This window comes from Podarcis muralis, chromosome 9 (genome assembly GCF_964188315.1).
Source record: "Podarcis muralis chromosome 9, rPodMur119.hap1.1, whole genome shotgun sequence".
Classification (NCBI taxonomy): Eukaryota; Metazoa; Chordata; class Lepidosauria; order Squamata; family Lacertidae; genus Podarcis; species Podarcis muralis.
Window position 1 is genome coordinate 77,144,868 of NC_135663.1, and position 23,894 is coordinate 77,168,761.

The window sequence follows — 23,894 nt, forward strand, 5'->3', positions numbered from 1 at the left end:
CCGCCACAGCGGTACCTATTTATCTACTTGCACTGGCATGCTTTCGAACTGCTAGGTTGTATGAATGCACAAGCCAACTACACCATTACTTTGTATGCCGGAGATGTTTAACCTACGACCCTCCTGGTGCTGGATTTCAACTCCCACCATCATCTGTTGGCCATGATGTTTGGGGCTGATGAGAGCTGCAGGGCCACACACAGCCAGTTCTGTTTAAGTCTATTGCATCAAAACACTCATATTCCTGGAATGTGCAAGAGGGCCCCTGAGAAGCAGCGCTTAGACAATGTCCCTGCCATTCATTCCAGGCGTGTCAGTGGCATGTCGGACCAGCTATTCATCTGCCTGGAGGCTATGGGGGCTCCTGATCTGCTCCTTTACAACTGAGCCAGACATGAGCATTCACACGCTGAATTTGACTTGGGTAGCAAGATAGTGTGCTTTTGCATGGGAGAGGGAACAAAGGGAGAGCCTTTTGTTCCCATCACAACAGTTCCATGTTCAGTGGGGCACAGAGACTCATTCATTGTCCAGAGAGGCTTGTCCGCTTGCCGTATGTCAGGAAAATTCCTGACATGTCCTGGTTTTGGGGTGTAAAAAATTGTGTCGGGGGAGTGTTGCCAAATTAGCAAAATGTCAGGGAAAACCTGGATATATGGCAGTGCCATGAAAAATGCGGAAACCGTTCAAGAAGCTCAAAATCATTGTTTTGGGGGTAGGATTCCCCAAAAAAGCTCATCAGTTGTGGTGGTTTCCTTAAAAAAAGGTGAACAGGAATCTTACTTCAACAAATGAAACCGATTTGGTTTTTTTGTTGTTGTTGTTTTCAAAGTGTTAAGTTGAAAAAAAACACGAGAGAGAAACATTGCACATACTTTTGTAAATCAAGAAAATCTTTAATAAAAATACATTAAAAAAAGGAACAGGAATCTTTAATTTTTTGAGATACGGCAACCCTAGTTAGAGCCACTCCCTTGATGCACTATTTTTCTATCTTCAGGGATTTGTGGTGGCAGGAAAGTGCGTTTAATCAGAAAGCGAACTCCTGAGACTACGGTCTCAGCCCCGTCCCCCCGTGATAACCAGGCCTTGAGCTCCCTGTGCAGCCCTCACTCTCCCTCTGCGACTCCGAGAGCAGCGCAGCACACCACAGACTACGACACCTCCGGAAGCCTAGACCGTCGCCTCCGCCCCGTCACTGCCTTTCAGCGGCTCTTCCGGCTCCTCCTCTCGCTGGTTGGTTGGTCTCCCCTCAACGGCAAACGAGCTAACGCGAGAGGACGAGGGGCGGGCCGCTTGAAAACAAACCAATGGGGGAGAGCCGGCAGGGTGACGTGAGCGGGAGGCGTGGCTTCGTGGCGGTGCCGCCGTGAGGGCAGCGACGATGGAGGCGGCGGCGGCGGGAGGCGGAGCGGAGCCTCCGGGCCGGAGGGAGGCCGCGACGCTGCCCGGGCCCAGCAGAGACACGGTGCGTGGCCTTTCCGGGGCCTCTCCTGCCGGGGCTCCTCAGGGCGGGTGGGCTGCTCCTGGCCAGGGAGGCTCTACTGCCGGCTGCCCTGCTTGGAAGCGGGGCGAGGGGGGGGGGCCGCCTTTCGGGGGTCGCGTAGATGACCTGCGGGGTCCCCTTCCAACTGCCTCAGACGCGCGAGCTGGACGTCGGAGGAGTCCGGAGGGGCGGAAGGAGCGAGTTCCTTTCGCGGCGCAGCTAAACTGCGGAACTCCCTCCCGCAGGAGGAGGAGAGGGCTTCGTGGAGAAGAAGCAAGCCTGTCCCACAGCTGGGCGTGATGGAGGCTGTGCTCTGCCTCCTTGGGCCATGGAAGGGACGCTCAGGGAGCCGCAGGGAGGGAGTGTTGCTCTTGGGCTCCGGCCTCTCTCCTCGCCTGCTTTCCGCTCGGGGCATCTGGTTGGCCACTGTGATAATAATAATAATTTATTATTTATACCCCGCCCATCTGCCTGGGTTTCCCCAGCCACTCTGGGCAGCTTCCAACAAAATATTAAAATACAATAGTCCGTCAAACATTAAAAGCTTCCCTATACAGGGCTGCCTTAAGATGTCTTCTAAAAGCACGGAATTTTTCTCTTTGACATCTGATGGGAGGGCGTTCCAGAGGGTGGGTGCCACTACCGAGAAGGCCCTCTGCCTGGTTCCCTGTAACTTGGCTTCTCGCAGTGAGGGAACCACCAGAAGGCCCTCAGAGCTGGACCTCAGCGTTTGGACAGAACGATAGGGGTGGAGACACTCCTTCAGGTATACTGGGAACAGGAGGCTGAACTGGATGGGCCCCCTTTGGCCTGATCCAGCAGCCAGGCTCTTCTTAAGCCCTCTTCTTCCCTGCTGGATCAGAGCAAAGGCACCTGCTCTGAGGACGGAAGCTGTGGCCAGCAGAAATGCCAGTTTTGCCCGTCATGGCTAGAAGATCTTAAGATGGGAGATGTTCTATGTGATGGGGCTCAGGTCTTTGTAAAGGGGGATTCTGAAAGTTGAGGACCTGAAACACCCCCCCCCCCCGCCTATCTCATATATACCTCCATATAGGTCCTGTTATGAGAGAGAGTTGAATTATTATCTTTTTGTGGGCAGGGGGTGCATGGGTGGATTGTTAGCTAGTCAGGTGTTCATCAGTAGAGTGCTCCCCATTCAGAATACCAGCCACTCTGTTCCTTCCTACCCCGGGTTCCCTCCCCCCCCCCCCGCTAATAGTCCCATCAGCATTCTGCATCCACGGCAGTCCTGCTGATACCTGTTCCTTGTAAATGGATGGTGCTGTTTTGGCTACAGAATGGCTCTCACAGCCTGAACCTTGGAAATCGAGGGGATTCATATAGTATAGTGGTACCTTGGGTTACATACGCTTCCGGCTACATACGCTTCAGGTTACAGACTCCCAGAAATAGTACCTCAGGTTAAGAACTTTGCTTCAGGATGAGAACAGAAATCGTGCTCTGGCGGCGTGACAGCAGCAGGAGGCCCTGTTAGCTAAAGTGGTGCTTCAGGTTAAGAACAGTTTCAGGTTAAGAACGGACCTCCAGAATGAATTAAGTTCTTAACCCGATGTAGCACTCTATATTTGTTGTTGTTTTGTACTTTCTATCTCCCTTTTTGGGCAACACCTGAAAGTGAATCTTGCAGTAAATAAAACAGGCATGTGTTTGATATGGGGCCAACAATGAAATAAGTAAAAAGCTGAGCATCAATAGAAGGCAGGAAAGCTCCCCTGCTTTGGACTTCTGTGTTCTCTTTGGAGTATAATGGCTATCAAATGTCTCCTTCTGACAGGGGCAGAGGGACAAGAAGAGGACAAGCAGGGAAACACCAGTGGAGAAAAGGGGGCCGTATCTCATGAGCAAAACTCCTTCCATTCAGGACAAGCTACGTAAGTCAGGACTGGAATCTACGTTACATGAGGGCAGAGCCTTCACAAGTACGGTGGGCTCACCGCTTGAGGAGCAAGGGAAGGACCCTGCTTTGCTGGACCACAGGCTCACCTGGCTCAGTGTCCTCTTCCCACAGTGGCCAGTAAGATGTCCACAGGAAGCCCATAAGTGGCTCATTTGCACAGTAGCACCATTCCCACTCGTGTTCCTCCACAACTGGGATATTCAGAGCACTGAGACGGGGATGCGTCACCCCTTGCATGGTCAATTTAGAGACATTAGTTTTGCTTTTAGCAGACAATAGTTTGTAGTTAGTGTGTGTGTCCCCCCAAGATGCTGAGGCACCTCGAGGACATCCCTGCTTTGACTCCGGTTACCTTGTGCAGATCCCACTTTGCCTCAGAGAATCCGTCTGAAATATCCCACTTTTTCATGATTTGACCAAAGCCTCCACACGTCTCTAGTTGGAACTAAATTGCTGTTAGCAACAACAATAATACAATACCTGCTTACTGTCAGCCATGTACAGCCATGAAAGAAGTGACAATGTAGGCAGGAGAAGAAGTGACAGCAATTGTTCCTGCTTGAGCTTCATTGTGGAGGAGCAGGGGTGGAGCGTTCCTGTGGCCTCAACAATGGGAGATGTAGCCCAACAACATCTGAAGGGGCACAGGCTCCCTAGCCATCCAGCAGGGTACAGACATGGGGGTGGGATGTCAAAAGATTCCATGGATTAATTATTTTCTATGGAAATTACTGACTTAACTAGGAAGGCAGAAATAGTTGTGGTTTCTTCACTGCGGAGCAGAAAGTGCTCCCTCCTTGCTGCAGGAGGAAGGCAAGGCATGGAGGATAAGACTCGTACATGCTTACCAGCCACAATAACTAGGTGCTCCCCCCACAGTCTGAGATAGGAGGCCTCTTTATTCCAGTTGCTGGGATGCGCAAGTGGAGAGAGTATTGTTACGCTCAGGTTATTCATGTGGGTTTCCCATTGAGGCATCTGGTTGGCCAATGCGAGGACAGGATGCTGGACTGGATGGGCCCTTTTTGGCCTGATCCAGCTGCAGGTCTTTTATGTTCTACACCCCATCCTACACCTGGAAGCGTTTTTGCAGCACCAGCAGGTGGTGTGGATTCACCTGAATGTTTGCTGCAGGGGTGGGAACCCCTGGGACTTCCCCAAGAGGCTTGCACAGCATAGTTGCCACGCCAACCCACTTTAATAGATAGCAAGCCTCTGAGAGTGTGTTGGCATCTTGCTGGGCAACCAGAGGATTCAGATGATTCATGTCCTATGCAGGCAGCCTTTCCCCAGTGTGGGTTTTTCTGCTGTCCTTTTGCAGTAAATGTTTGTCTGAACTTGACCCACAGGCAGCAGTTGGCTGGTGGGGTGGGGATTATGGGAGGCGATCCTCCCCAGGAACGTGGAATACAGCAAATATTCACTGAGTTTGCCTTGGTCATTTTGGGGGCTGCAGAGAAACATCGCGAGATGGCAAAGGCGATGCTGCGGAGGAAGGGAGGCGCATTCTCAGGAGCCGTCCGGCACCAGCCCAAGCTACCAGCCAAGAGGTCCAGTCCATTTTCTTACTGTTTGGGGGGGGGTTGGGCTTTTTTGTGAGTTCAGTGACCCTTAACAAGTCCACATGCGTTAGGCTGCTAACGTTGGTGTCCTGCTAACCTAATCTAGCTCGCTCTCTCCTGCTCCCCATGATGGGGTGAATTCAGAAAAGCAGCCAAAGGCCTCCAGAAATGGCTCAATTTAAGAGAAGGGCCGGTGCATCTCAGAGGTAGAAACTCTTGCGTTGCAGGAAGGTGGTGCCAGGTTCAGTCCACGAGATCTCCAGGTGGGGCCGGGAGACACTCCTGTCTGAAAGTGGAGAGCTTGGGCAGGGGACTCCAGGCTTGGGCCAACAGTCCTCTCTCTTTGGCCTGCCAAGCCTTTTGGGACAAGCTGCACTCACCTGGCATCATAACTGCTGGGTGTCAGGAGCTTCTGAAGCTTGAACCAAGCAGGATTGTACTTCTGCAAATCAGCTGATATGCCGAGTTCAATCCTGCTTGGTGCAGAGCACAAATGGTCTCACTTGGTTGAGGTAGCTTCCTCTGTCCCCGTTGTTGATAAGTCAGCCTTGACTGCAGGATTCAGCTTTGACTGATTTGAAATGTGCTTCCAGAATACGCAGATACAGAACCTGAATTTTTTGCACCTTGAATCGGTGCCAAAAGCCACATCAGGTTTGTCTCCAGTTGAGACAGTGACTTGCCCAAGGCCATCTTCTGCCTGAGTGACACCCTGTCCTTTGCACCAACACCCTTCCCTTCACCTTCCCCCACTCTCAGGTGCTTCATATTGGTTTTTGCCTCTTTCTCTAGGTCAGTGAAGTTCAACAAGGGCTATGCTGCCCTCAGCCAGATCTCAGATGAAACCCTGGTGTCCCTGGACTCTGACAGGTGAGGGGTGAGTGGGACCTGCTTGCTGATTGTGGGTAGGGAAGGCCAAAAAGGTTTGAGCATTGCCACCAATTTTAAATGGCTCTAAAAAGGAGTGTTAGCAAAGAGGATCAGTCTGTGAACGGGGTACCAGTCACAGTAGCCTTGTAGAGCTTCCAATTTCAGAAGCAGTCTTCCCCAGAAGATACGGGGGAGCAATGGCAGGAGTCAGCATTGCTTGTGGGCTTCCCAGAAGCATCTGGTTGGCTGCTCTGGGAATAGGATGCTGGACTAGTCTGATCTAGCAGGGTCATTTTATGTTCTTATGGGAGACAAACTTCCTCTCATGTCACAAAACCCTATTCATTCTTAGCAGAGAACTGGGAGCTGGAAGTGTGCTAGAAATACCCTTTCAGTTTGTTCTGACCCTTGGTGTTTTTTCTCTCCTAGTGATGAGGAGCTGGAATCAAGATGTTCCTCCGGTTACTCCTCTGCAGAGGCAAGTCTGGTGCATGGCTTGCTCCTTACAGGCATTGAAATTGACCTGCAGGTGGTGGGGTTTGTCTGCCTGTCTGTTTGACCTTCTGATGGTTAGTGAGCAAAGGCTTTTATGGCAGGTGGGGGTGGGGTGCAAGATGAACCTCAGATGCTCATGTTGCCTGCTCATTAATCTTGGGGTGCAAAGACCCTCCAGATGCTGTCAGCCTCCATCTGTAGCCAGCCAGTTGCCAGGGATGGGAGAGCGTGTAGTTTGGGAGCCCTTTCTTACATGCAATGTCTATGTGTGCATGTGTCCCAGTAAGCATGTTGTGACTGTCCATGAGTGAGGAAATGTAGGCACATGGAAGTGTGTGCACACACCTGCATTTTCTCACTCGCATGCTTGCTAGGAAGGAGAGCTCTCCAGGCCTTTCTTCCTTCTTAGGACTGCAGTCCAATCCTATAATAAGGGGACATAGTTCTGAATAGATAAGCATAGGAATATGGTCTTAAGTGTTCTTAGGATTTGAAAAAAGAACCATAATTAAAATGCATAATAAAAGAAAACAGTGAAGAAGCATAGCAAGTAAAACAGTGGGGTAAAAGCCGTTAAGGTAATTAGATCAGGAAGTTCAAGTTCAGGAGAATGCTTGCCTCAACCGGCGTGTCTTCAAGAGCCAGCAGAATGCCACTACTGATGGGACTCTCATATTTCTGCATGAAGCGCAATGCAAGTCACTGATTCCATCAGTGGAAAACCCTGCCTCCGTGTTACCACAAACCGATAACCAGAGGCCATGTCTAATTCCATAGTCCCCCAGCAGGTGTTTTCAGCTTGTCCCTCCTCTTGCTTCTCAGGTCAACCAGGATCTCAGCCGCCAGCTGCTGCAAGATGGGTATCGCCTCGATGAAATCCCAGACGACGAGGACCTTGACCTCATCCCTCCCAAGCCTGTGTCATCCTCACCATGTCCCTGCTGCTTTGGGGAGTCTGCCTCCTGCTCCATCCAGTAAGGATCCAAAGAGCAGGACTGCACTGCACAGGTCAAGAACCCAGCACTTTCCCCCCTTCCTTTCAGACGCCTGGAGGTCCAGCAGAGGCAATGGAGTCTGGCACCAAGCCTTGACCAAGCCGATAGGGAGCAGGAAGAGGGTGCTTTGGTGGCTGGGAAAGCGGGGTGCACCGTTGCCCTGCTTGCACTTGTCCGGGCACCAACCAGCCTCTTGAAGCTCTTTTCTGTGGTGCACATACAAGACTGTTCAGTGGAAGACCTTGGAAGGCTCTGAGCCAGCTGGCTCCCTTGCCTGGGAATGCCTTTGGAGAAAGATGCAGATGGGAGAAGAGGACAGGGCAAGTGTTTTCCTCCTTAAAGGCAAACAGCCAAGATTTTTTTTGTGAAAGGGAATGAAGAATGGACTAGGACAAGTTAAAACTTTAGTTTACAAAAATTACGATTGGGGAAAAAAAGCACAGCAATCACTACATCGCGTCAAACAGATTTTCCTCACTTGCTCAGGATCCTTTCCTGGACTCCAGTGCTTGAGCCACAGTCTCCTGCGGCCCTTGTAGAGCTGGACTATGATGTTGTCATGTGGATTTTTGGGATGGAGAAGCTCCTCTAACAAGCTGCATGGATGGAGCGCTGCCTGCTAGCATCCTTGCAGTCTCTTGAACTCCCACCCAGCCCTCTGCTGGCTTTGCTGCCTGGAAGCTGCTGCTCTCACTCCTTTCCCTTGAGGAGCTTTCAAAACAGTTTCACCAGCTGCTGCATCGTCTCAAATTGACTCTCAGCATTAAGTCTTGGCCTGGTGAAAAATGGACCTACTGAACCTTTTTTCTTGGCATGGGAGGACGGTGTATTCCCCCCTCTCCCACAGATAGAGGGGAAGGGTTCACTTGCCTTGCCTTGGAGGCTGGTCCTCCCTGGCAAAAGGGCCAACAAATCTGACATCCCTGGCTCCGGGTGAGAATCCTGGTTGGTTTAGGTCATAGCTGCCTCACTTTGACTGGGGAGCTGGTGCTGATTCAGACATGCTTGCGCCTCTCCCCTACCCTCTTCTGAAGTGAATAGAGACCAAGCAGAGGAGGAAGGCTAAGGTGCTAGCGCCCATAGCCTCATTTCTGTGTTGCCTGCCTTTGTGTGATAAGGGGTCTAGACCAGGTGTGGCTCCAAGCGCCATCCAAGTGCTGCTGTTGGACTTCAGCTCCCTTCATCCCTGACTGTTGGCCTTGCTGTCTGGGGTTGATGGGATATGGAGTCTCCCCAGTCCCTGGCGGGTACCAGGTTGAGGAAGCCTGATCTAGTGGGCCACAGGTCTCCCATCCCTGCATCAGTTCCTGTTATTCTGACTTAATTTCCCCATAATTAGAATTGGCTTATGCAGCCTCCTTTTCATTTCAAGCAGTGCATAGTGTGTTTTCCATGCACACTAAGTGATGCTTGTGAGCAAGTGCTGCAATCTAGCTTTTCTGATTCACCAACACCAGCTGTGGTTCACTTATGTGGCAGTTGTGGAGAACAGGGAGGGGAGGAATTGCCAGCATTTGAGTGTTGCTTTGTGAGGTACCCTGCTAGCATGCAAGTTGGGGCCATGATCTCCCTCCATCTGGTGCTTTCCAGTTGGGCTGAAAGCATGGCCAGTGATTAAGGATGATGGGAGTTACGGTCCAGCAACACCTGGAAGGCACTAGGTTGGGGGAGGAAGATGTGCCCTGTATATTTGGGCAGCCTCATTGAGTAATAAATCCGTATGAATGGGACCCCCCTTTGCTGCCTTGGTCTGGGGACCATAGCAGGCTATTACCTCTGCCGTCTAAACTGAAGCTTTAGTAGCAAGAGATCCAGAGGTCTCTGAAGGCACTAACACAACTTGAGCAAGATGCCACTGCACTGTTGTCCTCTGTTACTGTAAGTAGCTAAAAGTGGCGGCTGCTTCCCCACCCCCCACCCCTTTCCTGGAAAACTTGCCAGTAGGGATGAGATAGTTTTGCCCTACTTGGCAGACTTGATCCTAAACTGGAGTTCTCTCTGCTCTGCTTAGCTGTTCCCAGGTGAGTGGCACCCAGGAGGCCATTTCCAGTTGAGTATATGTGCTTTGCTAGAATTATTTGTCGAGAGATAGGCCACGTGGCAGGCCATAACACAGGCCAGTGTTTACTCATTGGGGAACATGCTTAGCAAGAGTGAACTCTGCACTTTCCAGCCCTTCAGTAGAGAGAGTTGGTTGCTGGTGCAGCCACTGGATTACATAGGTAACTTTCCCCACCCCCAGCTGCCTTTCATTTTCTATATTTATTTGTGCTGCCTGCAGCATCCTCTGGAGACAACTTCTCCATGGTAAAAGGTTGATGTTCCTGGACAGGTTCAAGCTGTTCAGTCCTAGTTGCAGTAAGCTTTTAATAGTGTGTAACGTTAGATGAGGTGGACAGTGGAGAGCCAGGACACTAGTAGACCTGTAGAGAGAAAACTGCCCGCTTTCTGCTGCAAAGTAAGCTTGGCAGGCTGACAGTGTTGTGTACGCTGGGGTTTCGGGGTGGAAAAAGGAGTTCAGTGACTGTGTCCTATAGTGTGTTTAAAAAGCTGCCTTAAAATATTGAAATGCATTAAATGAAGTGAAATTGAAACACAAACCAACCTTGAAAGGCACAGAGGACAATCTTATTGGATATTAATGTTATTGTATATGCAGAGAACTATCTAGCAAATAGTTTTATATTTACTGAGCAAGGGAAGTGTGCATTAATAAAACTCTACCTTGTATTCACAAGGCTTGGATCCTTTTGTATGTGAAATGTTTGTTCCTTACCTGCGTGTTAGTGAAGTAGGATTCCTCCTGGGGCCTACGGCGGTGGTGGTGGTGGAGGGCAAGAGGCCGTGAGGAGCCTGTGGTCCTCCTGGCATTTGTAGGACTCTCTCCAGCCTGCTGTTCTTTCTGCCTCCATTGCTCCTTCGAGGTTTTTAATGTCCTAACCTCATCTTACTTGGACAAAGCTCTTTATTCGGCCTTTTGAAAATGCAATTTTAAAAGCAACTTTAGCCCAAGAAAAACATACACCAGACAGGTTGTTCTCAGGGCCTGTCCTCTACAGCACCTTCTTTATTTAGTCAACTTTAACTCGTTGCATTTGACTCTTAAAACAACTGATGCTTTACACTGGTGGGAAGATTTTTTTGTTTCTGAACCCATCTGAATTTCATCTCCCTGTTTCATTCTTTGGGGACTATTAGCCATAACTATAGCTGTGAAATACGGAATACAGTACAATGGTAGCAGCAATACTGGCTCTTCCAGGGGTCTTTACTTGCACACTCTCTGTACATACATCTCAAACCTCCTGTCAATTTAGGAACAAAATAGTTTGTATAAAGTGTAGAACTGGGTCCACACATCTCTTAACACAAATGGTAAGAAGTGGTTGACTGCAGCTATCAAAATGTCAAATGCTGAAACCACAGCTCTACAATTTGCAGCGCGAGAGTCTGGAGTCAAAATCCATCTGATGGATGACCTCAAGATTCAAATTCTGATACACAATCCCTTAAGACAACGCATGTATTCTGCCAGTCCCCCAACATCCTATTTCTTTTCACTTATAGCTGTTATTTCAGTCTCTGAAGGTTCTGTATTTCCCCCCCTGCACTTTTCTCTCTCGAATCATTCTGCAGGAGACAACAGTCGCTCCTGCTTGGCACTCCGCTAGGGTAAGGACACACTCCTATTTGGCGGGAAGCTAAAGAGAAACTGGGGCAGTTCTCTTTGCTGAAATATACTGAGCCCCAAATGAGTGAGCATGCAAATCAAACCAGAGTTGTCGAATGGAAGCGCAAGTGGACTTTCCCACCCTCTGTAAGCAACAACTTACAACACTGCAATTTCAAAGTGAGTTGAAGGTGGAGTGGCTGGGCTTCCTGCTCCCCAAGCCACAGAACTGAACTTTGGGTGAGGAACCTTTGACTCCCTCGATCTTGCAGGACCCCAACGCCCATCAGCCAGAATGGCCAATGGTTCTGGATGATGGGAGCTGTAAGCCAGTGACAACTGAAAGGCCACCGCCCTGCCCTGCCCCAAGGCAGCGCCTGTCCCTTAGCAACGCTTGAATTTATAGCACTGACTTACCCAAGAGTTCAGGGTACCATCATTCAATGATTCTAGTTACAGGTAGGTAGCTGTGTTGGTCTGCCGTAGTCGGAACAAAACAAAAAAATTCCTTCCAGTAGCACCTTAGAGACCAGCCAAGTTTGTTGTGGGTATGAGCTTTCGTGTGCATGCAAGGTATCTGAAGAAGTGTGCATGCACACGAAAGCTCATACCCACAACAAACTTGGCTGGTCTCTAAGGTGCTACTGGAAGGAATTTTTTTATATCGTTCAATGAATTATTCTGCAAGAGGTGGAAGCAAGGGGTAGTGCAGAGTGATTATAACACTCGCTTTAGCTATTGGTACATGTACTTTACTTTGAAATGCCAGGTAAGTAGCTTCACCATACAGTGAAGATGTGGTAATCTGATGTTTTTAAGGGAAGAGCCACTCTTCCTGTTGGTGCAAAAGCCAAACATGAGCTGCCAATTTGATCATCTTGTAACCACAGCCCCTGCAGGCCACAAAAAGATGAGCCTGCCTCCAAACTTAACACACCAGTTGGGCCGGGGGACCCTTTTCTCCTGGTTGCTTGGGAACAGGTTCCAAACTACTGCAGGGAAAGCAGGTACTGGCTACGTTTGGATAGAAAGGAGCCTCTACCCCACACAGCCTCTCTCACCCCAACCAATTTGAGGGAGAGGAATAATAGGAAAATTGGGGTGCCAGTTTTAATTAATCATCTCAGCCCTAGACTGTTTTGTCTTCACTGTGCTTTGTTTGGAACAAACCAGCTCCATCAATCCCATGGTGTGCTTGTTTCAAACAAGGAAAAGTGAAGACACATACTGCACTTGGAGCTGGACCAGGGTCAGGTTTGCTCTTATCACAACAAGCTATGGTTTATTGTGACACCCACATGGAGCCAGGGGATAGAACCACTCAGAGCTTCCTACATGGTGCTGGGAAAATGCTACTGGGGGGGAAAGGAGATGGTGAAAAGCACCCAAAGCGAAGGCCCTGCCCCCCAGGCCTGTAGCATTAGAGGACTTCTTGTTTCTGCCACCTGGCCCAGGATGGAAGTCCAGTGACAATGCACCTGAAAAGCCACCAGTACCAAAAATTGGCTTGTCCTCCCATCCCAAAATCAGGATTGTTGGCTGGGGGTGGGGAGCCCATGGTTCCCCAGGAGTTGCTGGACTCCCAACTCACATGGCCCTGCTGTGGGCAGACAGAACTACTCCTAGATTAAGCAACCACCCGCAGCTGGCCCTCAAGGAGGAAGCACTTTCACACCAGAACATGCTGTCCACTACAGCCAGAGCAAACTTTGTCAGCCAGGGATTAGAAGCAATGGTAGCCAACCACTCTCCATTGGCAGGAACTGGGGCGAGGTGGAGAAAAGCTTTTGCCTGCCCCCCAGGGAAAGGGCAGGAGGCAGTATGTCCTGGCTAAGAGGGAATTCCAGTGGCTGGGAAGCTCAAATCATCACCAAGCCCTTCTTCCAAATTTCCACCCTCTTCCCAGGGTGGTGGTGGGGGGGGAGAGAGGCACACCATTGACTGCTGGTTTCATAAGTTTTACAGCATTTTTACAGTTCAGGGTGTGCAGACCGCTACCCCTCAAAAGCAGAGCGGTCTAGCACAAGGTGGAGATGGCAGTTTTTTTTAAAAAACGACGAGGTCTACTGGAGAATTCCCAGCCCCATGTTTTACAGCAACCGTTACAGGAGCAGGAGGATTCTCCCTGGATAGAGTCAAGCTGTGTGGGAAACGAGGGCCCACCATACAGGGGTGAACGCCAATGCTTTGGGCTTTTGACACAGTGGTTTGATGGGTCAGGGGAGTAACTGGCTGTGCAGAGGACACACAGCCGTTTCTACTGGAGTCTCAGCAAGAGAAGAAAGAGCCAAGCACCCCACATTATACGAGACAGCAGGCTCGGAAGAGCAGCATCCCATCAGGTGCAGACAGGTGCAAGGAGACGCTCTCGTTGGCGGAGATGAAGAGCACAGAGCCGCGGCGGACAGCCATTTCTGAAGCGGCCGCAGTGGAGGTCCCGACTGCAGTTCCTTGTACCACCAACAGGATGCTGGCTGAGTCGATGGCCGAAATGAGGTACAGCTTGATGGAGGAAGGAATCTGCAAGAGAAAGCGGAACCCTTGCTCAGTAGAGAGGTGGGGCCTGGGTATTTTAACTTCCTGCCTCACTAAGTGGGAAGCGAATGAGCCGGGCGTGGGACAAATCCAGAGGCCATGGCAGATCCTGACTTCCCTCCAGCCTCCAGAGTGCTCAGCAGTGCAAGCTGGTCTCCATCTCAAGCCAAACTGAGATTTCAGCAACTGTAAAAGCAGGCAACGACAGGCACGTCTGTTTCTCGCCCATGCTAATCTCACGGGTGTCCTGTCCCACTTGTGTCTTAAAGGTAAAGGGACCCCTGACCATTAGGTCCAGTCGTGGCCGACTCTGGGGTTGCGGCACTCATCTCGCTTTACTGGGTGAGGGAGCCAGTGTACAGCTTCTGGGTCATGTGGCCAGCAGGACTAAGCCGCTTCTGGCAAACCAGAGCAGTGCTTTTGAACTGCTGGGTTGGCAGGAGCAGGGACCGAGGAACTCACCCCGTCGCGGGGATTTGAACCGCCAACCTTCTGATCAGCAAGTCCTAGGCTCTGTGGTTTAACCCAGGGCCACCTGCGTCTTAATGTGCATTAAAAAAAAATATAGTGTTTCACACAAAAATCCCCATTTAAATATAAGGAGAGAGAACCACACATGCCACTCCAAGCTCCTTGGAGGAAGAATGTCATTATAAATAAAGTTGGGCCCCATGTAGGGACAGGGAGGCAACTTTGTAAAGTTGGCATTAACATGCAAAGCTACCTAATTCACACTTTTCTGAACCAACATGCAATCTGAAAGCAGGTATCCTTGGAGATAATGCTGTTCTCCAAATGTGTAATGCAGTTCTCCAACCCATCATTTGGGGAAAGTGTGTATCGGTGAAAATAATGCGCCAACATGCATTATATTAGAGGAAACAGTGTGCCTAAATGTGTTTTACACATTTTCCATGCGCACTGTTTAAAAATAAACTGCAAAGACATCCAGAAAGAGAGCAAACTGAACCTAAGATTCGGGGTGAGGGCAGAAGGAGAAACCAAAGTGGACGGATCCATCTGAGCCAAGCTGCACAGGGAGCAGATGCCTAATGCCACCTCGGCACTTGAAAGGATCTTGCAGCAGGAAACCGCCTGCCGTCATCAGGGGGGGGGAAAGCCCCCGAGAAGCTCACCTCTATCCTCATGACAGAGAAGTCTGGGACAGGCGGGTCGTAGAGGTAGACACAAGGGTCCAGGCGGCTCTGGACGGGGCTCAAGAGCTTGGAGCTGCCCGGGGCCGGCGTGTAGTTGAGCATTTCGCACAGCGTGAGGACGTCAATGAACTTGGGCGTCAGGCCAGCACGCACCGTGTTGTCAGAGCAGGCCATGCACTCGATGCAATCTGTGGCAAGGCGGGAAGGAAAGAGAAGCTGCCTGTCAGGAAGTGCAGAGGCTGCTGCTGGTGGCAAGAGAGGCCCTCCAGAAACACCCTCCTGCCCCAAGTCAAGAAACCCTCTTTTATCACCCCCTCCCTGTCATCTCAAACTAAGAGTTTCAGAGTTGGCAAGTCCCTCTGAGGCCACCTAGCCCAGCGCAGGATTCTTGCAGCTGCAGCAGGGATGGTGAACCTAGTGACCTCCAGGCATCTCTGGAATACAATTCCCATCATCCCTGACCATCAGCTGTGCCAGCTGGGGCATGATGGGAACTGGAGTCCAGCACACCTGGAGGAAGTGGCTGCCAAGGCATTCCATTGCCGGAACAGCCCTTGCCATTGGGCGGTGTGGCGTTTGCCCTCCTAGGTGTGTGACATCATACTGGGTTCATAAGGAAAGGGTTAGGTAAAGGATAAAGGGACCCCTGACCATTAGGTCCAGTCGTGGCCGACTCTGGGGTTGCGGCGCTCATCTCGCTTTATTGGCTGAGGGAGCCGGCGTACAGCTTCCGGGTTGTGTGGCCAGCATGACTAAGCCGCTTCTGGCGAACCAGAGCAGCGCACGGAAACGCCGTTTACCTTCCTGCCGGAGCGATACCTATTTATCTACTTGCACTTTGACGTGCTTTCGAACTGCTAGGTTGGCAGGAACTGGGACTGAGCAACGGGAGCTCACCCCATTGTGGGGATTTGAACCGCCAACCTTCTGATCAGCAAGGCCTAGGCTCTGTGGTTAAACCCACAGCTCCACCTGTTAACTAATTGTAAAATGACTAACCAATGGGAACCCAAGGGGAGGAATTAGAGTTAGAGTTAGTTAGAGTTAGAGTTAGAGTTAGAGTTAGAGTTAGAGTTAGAGTTAGAGTGGTTGAGAAGACAGTCTGGAGTTAGAAGAGACAGAGAGGATAAGTCTGTGGGTTGCGCTAGTCTGATGTGAGAGAGTGAGAGAATCTGTTAAGAGGAGTCAGTCAAACAGTTGAGATAATCAGTCAGAAGGTATCAGGAAGGTATAGGCCGGTTAAGATACTGACAGGAATATTACCTGAGAAACCATAAACTTGTTAATGTTTATAAAATAAACTTGTTTATTTGGTTCACTTTTAACAACTGTCTGGACTCAGTGTTTTACCTGAGAGTAACAGGTTGGTGGCAGCGGGGAAGCAAGCACACTGGTGGCACAGGGATCAATAGACCGTTAAACGTCCGGGGACCCTGTGTGTTCGCCACAGGCGGCTTCCTCTCCGCTTCCACCTGTTGCTGTACTCCTGCCCTCCTGAACAACAGAGAGCAAGTCTGCCCCATCTTCTGAAGGCAGCCCATCAGGTCTTAAGTTGCGGCTGCGCTCTACCCCACTTGATCTTCACACACTCAGTGCACCCAACTGTCCTTTGCGGGACTTACCCACCAGACCTGCTTGCCATGCTGGACACCTCTCCTCTGAGGGTTGCTCTAGTTTTTCAAAGTGCTAATTAAAATGGAGTGCCCAGATGCAAACCCCAAAGTGGGGAGCATTAGGCTTGGGTGCCATACGTGACCCCTTCTAGGTTTCTCCCACGGCCACAGGCCTGCGCCCCACAAGTGCTCAATCCAAGCGGTTAAATCCCATAAACCTGGGAAGCTGCCTTGAGAGGAGATCTGGTGGCCATACAAATAAATAATAATAATAATAATAATAATAATAATAATAATAATAATAATAATAATAATAATAAAATAATAATAATAATAATAATTTTTTATATGTACCCCGCCCATCTGGCTGGGTTTCCCCAGGCACTCTGGGCGGCTTCCACAAAGACCAAAAATACACTAAGATGTCACACATTAAAAACTTCCCTGAACAGGGCTGCCTTAAGATGTCTTCTGAATGTCAGGTAGTTGTTTATCTCTTTGACATCTGATGGGAGGGTGTTCCACAGGGCAGGCGCCACTACCGAGAAGGCCCTCCTTTGCCTGGTTCCCTGTAGCTTTGCTTCTCGCAATGAGGGAACCGCCAGAAGGCTCTCGGTGCTGGACCTCAGCGTCCGGGCAGAACGATGGGGGTGGAGACGCTCCTTCAGGTATACTGGGCCGAGGCCATTTAGGGCTTTAAAGGTCAGCACCAACACATTGAATTGTGCTCGGAAACGTACTGGGAGCCAATGTAGGTCTTTCAAGACTGGTGTAAAGTGGTCTCGGCGGCCACCCCCAGTCACCAGTCTAGCTGCCGCATTCTGGATTAGTTGCAGTTTCCGGGTCACCTTCAAAGGTAGCCCCACATAGAGCACATTGCAGGAGTCCAAGCAGGAGATAACTAGAGCATGCACCACTCTGGCGAGGCAGTCTGCGGGCAGATAGGGTCTCAGCCTGCGTATCAGATGGAGCTGATAGACAGCTGCCCTGGATACAGAATTGACCTGCGCCCTCCATGGACAGCTGTGAGTCCAAAATGACACCCAGGCTGCGCACCTGGTCCTTCAGGGGCACAGTTACCCCATTCAGGACCAGGGAGTCCTCCACACCAGCCCGCCCCCTGTCCCCCCAAAACAGTACTTCTGTCTTGTCAGGATTCAACCTCCAAGCCTCTCTTTTGCTTCTATGCCCGGAAACTCACCTCCGTAGATGTAGGCATGGGGTTCATTGGCACCCAGGAACATGCACTCCCCGGGCTGCAGCTTCATCAGGTTCAAGAAGTAGATGGCAAAGCAGCCGATGTCTCCGGGGTACTGGGAGTGGAGGCGGAGGAGGAGCTCCCCACAGCTGGCCGAAGTATCTTTCCCTGCATCTGCTGTGGGATGGAGACACATGGAGGGAGTCTGGTGAGCAGCAGCTGCTGGTTGCCAAGTTTTACCCTATAGTGGAGGCCCTAACCCCCCACAGAGGTTGCTCCCATCAGCCTCCCACAACATGGCCAACCATCAAGGGTGCCTGGAGTTGCAATCACAGGAACACCTGGAGGACCACAACCTCCCCAGCACCCAAGTCTCACACTAGACCCACCTTCCTGAGAAATCCGCTTCACCAGCATGTTAAGCTGGTCCACAAAGACCTTCTTCTCACTCTTCATCATCCGGGTGAAGCAGATACGCAGTGCGGCAGAGACACCCCGGGGGTCTTCACCCATGCAGCGTTCCAGCTGCTCCGCTGCCACATTCCCGATCAGGGCCCGGAATTCAGGAACGTCTGCAAGGAACCCAAAGGACATTGAGAATGGCTGCATGGAGTCTAGCTGGATTTAAGACTATATTATGAAGCATCCTGTCTATGCTGGCTAAAGGAACGGATATCACTAAAAATTCAGAAGTTTTAGATCTTGAAGGTCATGATAACAGATATGGTTGGCATGAATATTTATGGTACGAGGTTAAAGTACATAGAGCTTTCCTAAATCGTGTAGTAAGGAAAATGGTTTATGAAGTATGGGGAAAATATAAAAAATTATTAGAACGAAAAACACCATGATGACTTTCCCACTGAAAGCGACATCTCAAAAAAAATTAAATATGAGAAATGACTGGGCAACTTATAAAGAATTATTAATGGAAGTAGAACATCAATTAAAATTAAAGAGGTTTGAGGATATAAGAGAACTATTAACTGATTGGTTACAATAATAAACAAACAAACAAACAAACAAACAAACAAACATTATTCATTCATTCATTCCCCAGCCACTAGGCTACCATCCACTTAATGATATATTTAAGATGGACAAAAAGAAAGGCTTTTTTAAATGAAACATCTAAATTTGAAAAAGAACTGTTAGAAAACAAGACCAAATTGCTTTCTAAAATGTATAAAGTAATATTAGAATAGCATACAAAAGATGAATAGGTTAAATCAGTTATGATACACTGGGCGAGGGACTTTGAATATAATATACAACTTACAGCATGGGAGAAGTTATAGAACTGGGACTTGAAGTTTACAGCATGTTATACTTTGAAAGAAAATTGTATGAAAATGATGTATCGTTGGTACTTAACTCCTAGTAAATTAGCTAAATTGTATAAAACAAGGTCAAATACATGCTGCAAATGTAAGGAAAAAGAAGGCACCTTTTATCATATGTGGTGGATTTGAAAAGTAGTAAAAAAAAAATATTGGGAGACAATATATAATGAAGTGGGGAAAAATGTTTAGAATAACTTTTTCTTTAAAAAACCCGAAGCTTTCCTTTAAGGAATTCTAGGTGCCAAAATTACAACAGAACAGAAAAGACTATGTATGCGACCACTGCTGCCTGGTTGTTACTAACCCAGAGATGGAAAGAAGAAGAATCCTTACCAGAGAAGAATGGCAAATTAAGTCGATGGACTATGCCGAAATGGCAAAAATGACCAGAAGAATCAGAAATCAGGAAGACCAGGAATGGGGAAAATAAATAATTTACCTTAAAAATCATTTTAAACAATTAAAATTATTAGTTGGATTGGAATAATAATACTTGTAGTTTAATGTTGAATTATGGTTGTAATTGAGATTTAATAGATTTGGATTAATAGAGAAGATGCAGGAGGAAAAAGTTAATTAAAGACCCACAAAGGGGAGGAGGGAATTCCAGAGGAATCTATGGAATTCTCATTTTATTTTGGATGTTTGACAATTGTATGTAAATTTCAAAATTTGAAAAACTAAATTGATTTAAAATCCTCCACCTCTGGCAGGTCCCTGAGGGGGCAGTTAGCTGCTTCTGCTTCCAGTTAATCACAGCCTGTCATGTCGACCAAGCCCAACTAATTGTGTGGTCAATCTTAACTACAGCTTGCTTGAAACAAGCCAAATTCAAACTATAGTTCAAGAAGCTAACTTGATTTCAACATACTACTATTAAGCAAACCACGGTTGAGGGCTGGGCTGTAACACTAAACTGTGGTTAACTGAAACTGAAAGCAAATGCTGCCAACTGCCTCCTTGTGGCTGTGTGAGGGGAGGGAGAGGATGGGTGAGCCTGCAGGGAGGCGATGCTTGTTTCCATCACAACACGGTTCCAAGGACACAATTCCATCCCCAGTTGGGACACCCGAGTCCCTGTATCTTGCTGGTACTTATGTCCTTCCCTCCCCCTCCCCTCCCATGCTTACTCTGGAGAAAAGACACAATCTCCTCAACAGGCCGGAAGCCACACATGCCCTCGAAGGGCGTCAGGGCGATGGCCATCTCCGGCTTGTGGTTGGCATCTGGGTAGTGCTCTGGATACTGGGCATGAAGCTTCTCTGCCAGCTCCTGGGAGGGGGGAAGAGGGAGGGAAGAGGGGGGACAGGTGTTGAGCCCCAGGCTCCAGTGTCACAGTCAGTCTGCTCAGGGGGGGTGCTCTGCCGTGGCTTCAGTGAGCCACAGAGCACCTGGGGAACCAGGCAACGCACCCAGGGGTGGGCTAATACATCAAGGATGGGAAGCAAAGAAGGCGGAATCTGTGCTGCGACCCCAGATCTGACATTAACCCATTAACGTGAAACTTTGGGCTGGATCCAAAAGGTTCCGTTTGACTGTTGGTGGAAGGCTCCTTGTGTCAGAGGAAGGGAACCTCTGGACCCAACAGATGAGCACCTGCTTCCCTTGCACGCCATTCTGAACTCCGGCTTCAACCGCTGATGCTCCTTCAAGCTCCTTGTCCTTGACCTGCAAAGTCCAGAAAGCTCAGCAGGATTCCATGCTGTTTGGCACCCTGGGAAGAGGGCCTTACCTTGGTGGGGTGAGCCTGGATGGACAAGGCTGAGTTAACAGACAGCACTTTGAACAAGAAAGGCAGCTGGCCTTGGAAGGCCTCCTTGACCTTGGTGCCCAGGCTGTCGGGGTTGTCCGCGATCCATTGCCGCAAGGTCTTCTGGGGGATGCGGTTATCTAGAATCACGGCGTCTCCTTTGGGGTGAGTGCCCATCCAGAGCTAGGAGGAAAAGAGAGCACACAGATGATGCACAAAACCTCTTGGCGCACGTCTGGGCCACCTGTGGCACCCCAGGTGCTGAGCTCCAATTCCCATCAATGCCAGGCAGCACCGCCAGAAATCAGGGCTGATAGGATTTGGAGTACAACATGTGTCTTGGCTGGGGCTGATGGGAGTTGGGCATCTGTCAACAAAGAAAAGGTGGCACCTTGTCTGTCCCCATTTCGGAGCCCTGAAAAATCAGTTTCTGAGCAGCAGTCTTGTGACGGTTCCCCCATGGCCTCTTTAGACAGGGCTGAGAGCTCAGACTCATGAGGTTTTTTTGCTTTTTAAAATTGAATTTACATTCCACCCTATACCCAGAGGTCTCAAGGTGGTTCATAGAACAAAATCAAAATATGAAACCACAATATATATAATCAAAATAAAAACAACCCAAAAGCACCCCCCCCCAAAAAAAACCCCACATTTTAAAAGGGCATAGGATGCCAATCAAATCAACCAAAGGCCTGGTTAAAAAGGAACGTTTTTGCCTGGCACCTAAAGCTGTATAATGAAGGCCCCAGGCAAACTTCCCTGGGGAGAGCATTCCACAGACAAGGAGCCATTGCAGAGAAGGCCCGTTCTTGTGTTGTCACCCTCTGGACCTCGTGAGGAGGTGGCACACGAAGCAGGGCCTCAGAAGACGATCTCAGGGTCCGGGTAGGTTCATATGGAGAGATGGTCCTTGAGGTATTGCAGTCCTGAGCCATTTAAGGCTTTATAGGTCAAAAGCAGCACTTTGAATTGGGCCCAGAAACTAATTGGTAGCCAATGCAGTTGGACCAGGATCGGCGTATTATGCTCAAACCATCCTGCTCTGGTGAGCAACCCGCCCGCTGAATTCTGCACTAGCGACCAAAGCAGTTTCTGTGCCAAAACTGGGCCTAAACCCCAACTGAAATTGATGCAGAAAATCAGTTTCTTCCAAAGCAACTACTTGTTCCAGAACCTTGCTCAGGAAAGGGAGATTAGCAACTGGCCAGTAGTTAGTTCGGTTTTCTGAATCCAGGGAAGGTTTCATAAGGAGTGGTTTTACCACTGCCTCCTTCAAACAGGCAGGGCCCACCCCCTCTTGTAAGAGGCATTGATCACCTCCCTGGCCCAGCCTGCTGTTCCCTCCCTGCTGGTTTTTATCAGCCAAGAGCGGCAGGGGTCTAGAGCGCAAGTGGTCGCCCTGACTGATCTGAGCACCTTGATCTAAGTTCCCAGCCATATAGCGGAATTTGGGAATGGGCAAGGAGGAAGGGGAGGGAGCCTGGCTCTAAGGGCCCCCAGGCAGGTGTCACTCACCTCCGCATAGGGCTTGCCCGCTTCGATGTGGATCATTGGATCACTGCTTGCCAGGAGGCTGGCCACTTCACTGTCCTGGCCCAGTTTGCCCCAGGAGTAGTTCTGCACGGCGCAGGCCAAGGGAAACACTGAGCGAGCAAAAGACACAGGCACAGGTGGGAGGTCATGAACAAGGACACAATGCGGGAAGCTCCCCACAGCTCCATCGCTGTTGTCAGGATGCTCCCTCTCAGGGTAAATGAGCCCACCTCACCTGCATCTTGACACAGGCCCCCACCTGCACATTTAAAGCAGGATCACTCCACTTTAAATAGTCATGAGTTCCCGCAAAGGAACCTGGGAACTATAGTTTGTTAAGGGTGCTGAACTATAGTTTGTTAAGGGTGCTGAGAGAGCCCTAGTTATCTCTCAGAGTTACAGTTCCCTCTGGTTTTCACCACCGAAGAATTGATGCTTTTGAATTATGGTGCTGGAGGAGACTCTTGAGAGTCCCATGGACTGCAAGAAGATCAAACGCATCCATTCTTAAGGAAATCAGCCCTGAGTGCTCACTGGAAGGACAGATCGTGAAACTGAGGCTCCAATACTTGGGCCACCTCGTGAGAAGAGAAGACTCCCTGGAAAAGACCCTGATGCTGGGAAAGATGGAGGGCACTAGGAGAAGGGGGTGACAGAGGACGAGATGGTTGGATAGTGTTTTCGAGGTTACCAGCATGAGATTGACCAAATTGCGGGAAGTAGTGGAGGACAGAGGTGCCTGGCATGCTCTGGTCCATGGGGTCACGAAGAGTCGGACACGACTAAATGACTAAACAACAACAACAACTGGTTTTCACAGCCCACCCCTCTTCATGGGGAACTGCAGTTCTGTGGACAGAACAGGGTCTCCTAAAAACCCTCAGTGCCCAAAACAAGCTACAATTCCCAAGATGGTTTGGTGGGATGCGGTGGCCGATATTGGAGACACTAATAGGAAAGAATGAGATGGTTTTAAGAGATTTTCTTTTCTTTTAAAGGCCTGAAGGAGTAAAATAGATTTGCCTGGCCTTCAAAATTTACTGTTGGCCAACGGAGCCGCTGTGAAAAAGGCCCTATCTTCCTTGCAGGTTTTTAAGCAGAGGTTCGGCGATCATCGGTCGGGGGCGCCAAGATTGCGCATCCTGAATGGCGGGGGTTAGAAACCCCTTCCCACCCCCGGAAGGCGCAGGAGGGACCGGGCTTCCCCCGAGAGCGGGCACCGCTCCTGCCTGCTCGCTCCGCGGGAACGCCTTTCTCCTCCCCACCCGGAGCGGCGGCTCGCTCCTGCTCCTGCTCGCCGCCGCTTTGTCCCGGAGCCCCTCCGCCCATCGCGGGCGGGGAGCACGAGGAGCCGCCCGCCGCCGCCGCCCCCCGGACCCCCAAGGCGGGCAGGTAGGCGCCCTCCTTTGCCCCGGCCTCGCTCACCTCGCAGCTCCGCCATCCCCGCGACGCTGCTCTGCCTCGCTCTGCCCCGCCTCTTCCAGGCGCCGGCCGGCCGGCTGGCCGGGCACGCCGGGAAAAGTAGTCCGCCGCTCCGGATCAGGTGTCTGGGGAGGGAGAGCGAGAGCGCCCGTCAGTCTCAGCCCGGGCCAGGCTGATGCGTCCTGGAGCTGCAAGCAGCAATTGCACCGGTGCAGCGCAGCAGCCACACAGGTGCAGCTGCCCCGAGGCCGCCCCTGAAACGCTCAAAAGGGGCAGCTGGACTTTATTAAAGGTTTATGGTCAGACTCGGGAGTGAGTGGTTGGATTCGAACCCGGATCCGAGTCTT

The 23,894-nt window shown here is 50.2% G+C and overlaps 2 protein-coding genes across 3 annotated transcripts; one reads left to right on the top strand and one right to left on the bottom strand.

The window, feature by feature from the left end:
- Positions 1–1,315: 1,315 nt before the first annotated feature.
- FAM219B (family with sequence similarity 219 member B) lies at positions 1,316–10,071 on the top strand. Of its 2 annotated transcripts, none has more exons than XM_028743661.2 (6): positions 1,316–1,468; positions 3,282–3,378; positions 4,861–4,954; positions 5,759–5,836; positions 6,266–6,314; positions 7,154–10,071. In XM_028743661.2, exons 1-6 carry the CDS (start codon positions 1,385–1,387, stop codon positions 7,307–7,309), a joined length of 558 nt encoding a protein of 185 aa, XP_028599494.2. In that variant the 5' UTR covers positions 1,316–1,384; the 3' UTR covers positions 7,310–10,071. The 2 variants fall into 2 exon arrangements, with proteins under 2 accessions (XP_028599494.2, XP_028599496.2); XM_028743663.2 differs by having other exon boundaries at positions 6,266–6,405; positions 7,154–7,288.
- Positions 10,072–10,359: 288 nt separating this feature from the next.
- MPI (mannose phosphate isomerase) lies at positions 10,360–23,672 on the bottom strand. Its single transcript, XM_028743657.2, has 8 exons — positions 23,551–23,672; positions 22,108–22,235; positions 20,575–20,775; positions 19,973–20,114; positions 17,889–18,071; positions 17,503–17,676; positions 14,668–14,876; positions 10,360–13,516 (listed from the first exon to the last, which is right to left on the bottom strand). Exons 1-8 carry the CDS (start codon positions 23,564–23,566, stop codon positions 13,298–13,300), a joined length of 1,272 nt encoding a protein of 423 aa, XP_028599490.2. The 5' UTR covers positions 23,567–23,672; the 3' UTR covers positions 10,360–13,297.
- Between the last annotated feature and the right edge of the window lie 222 nt (positions 23,673–23,894).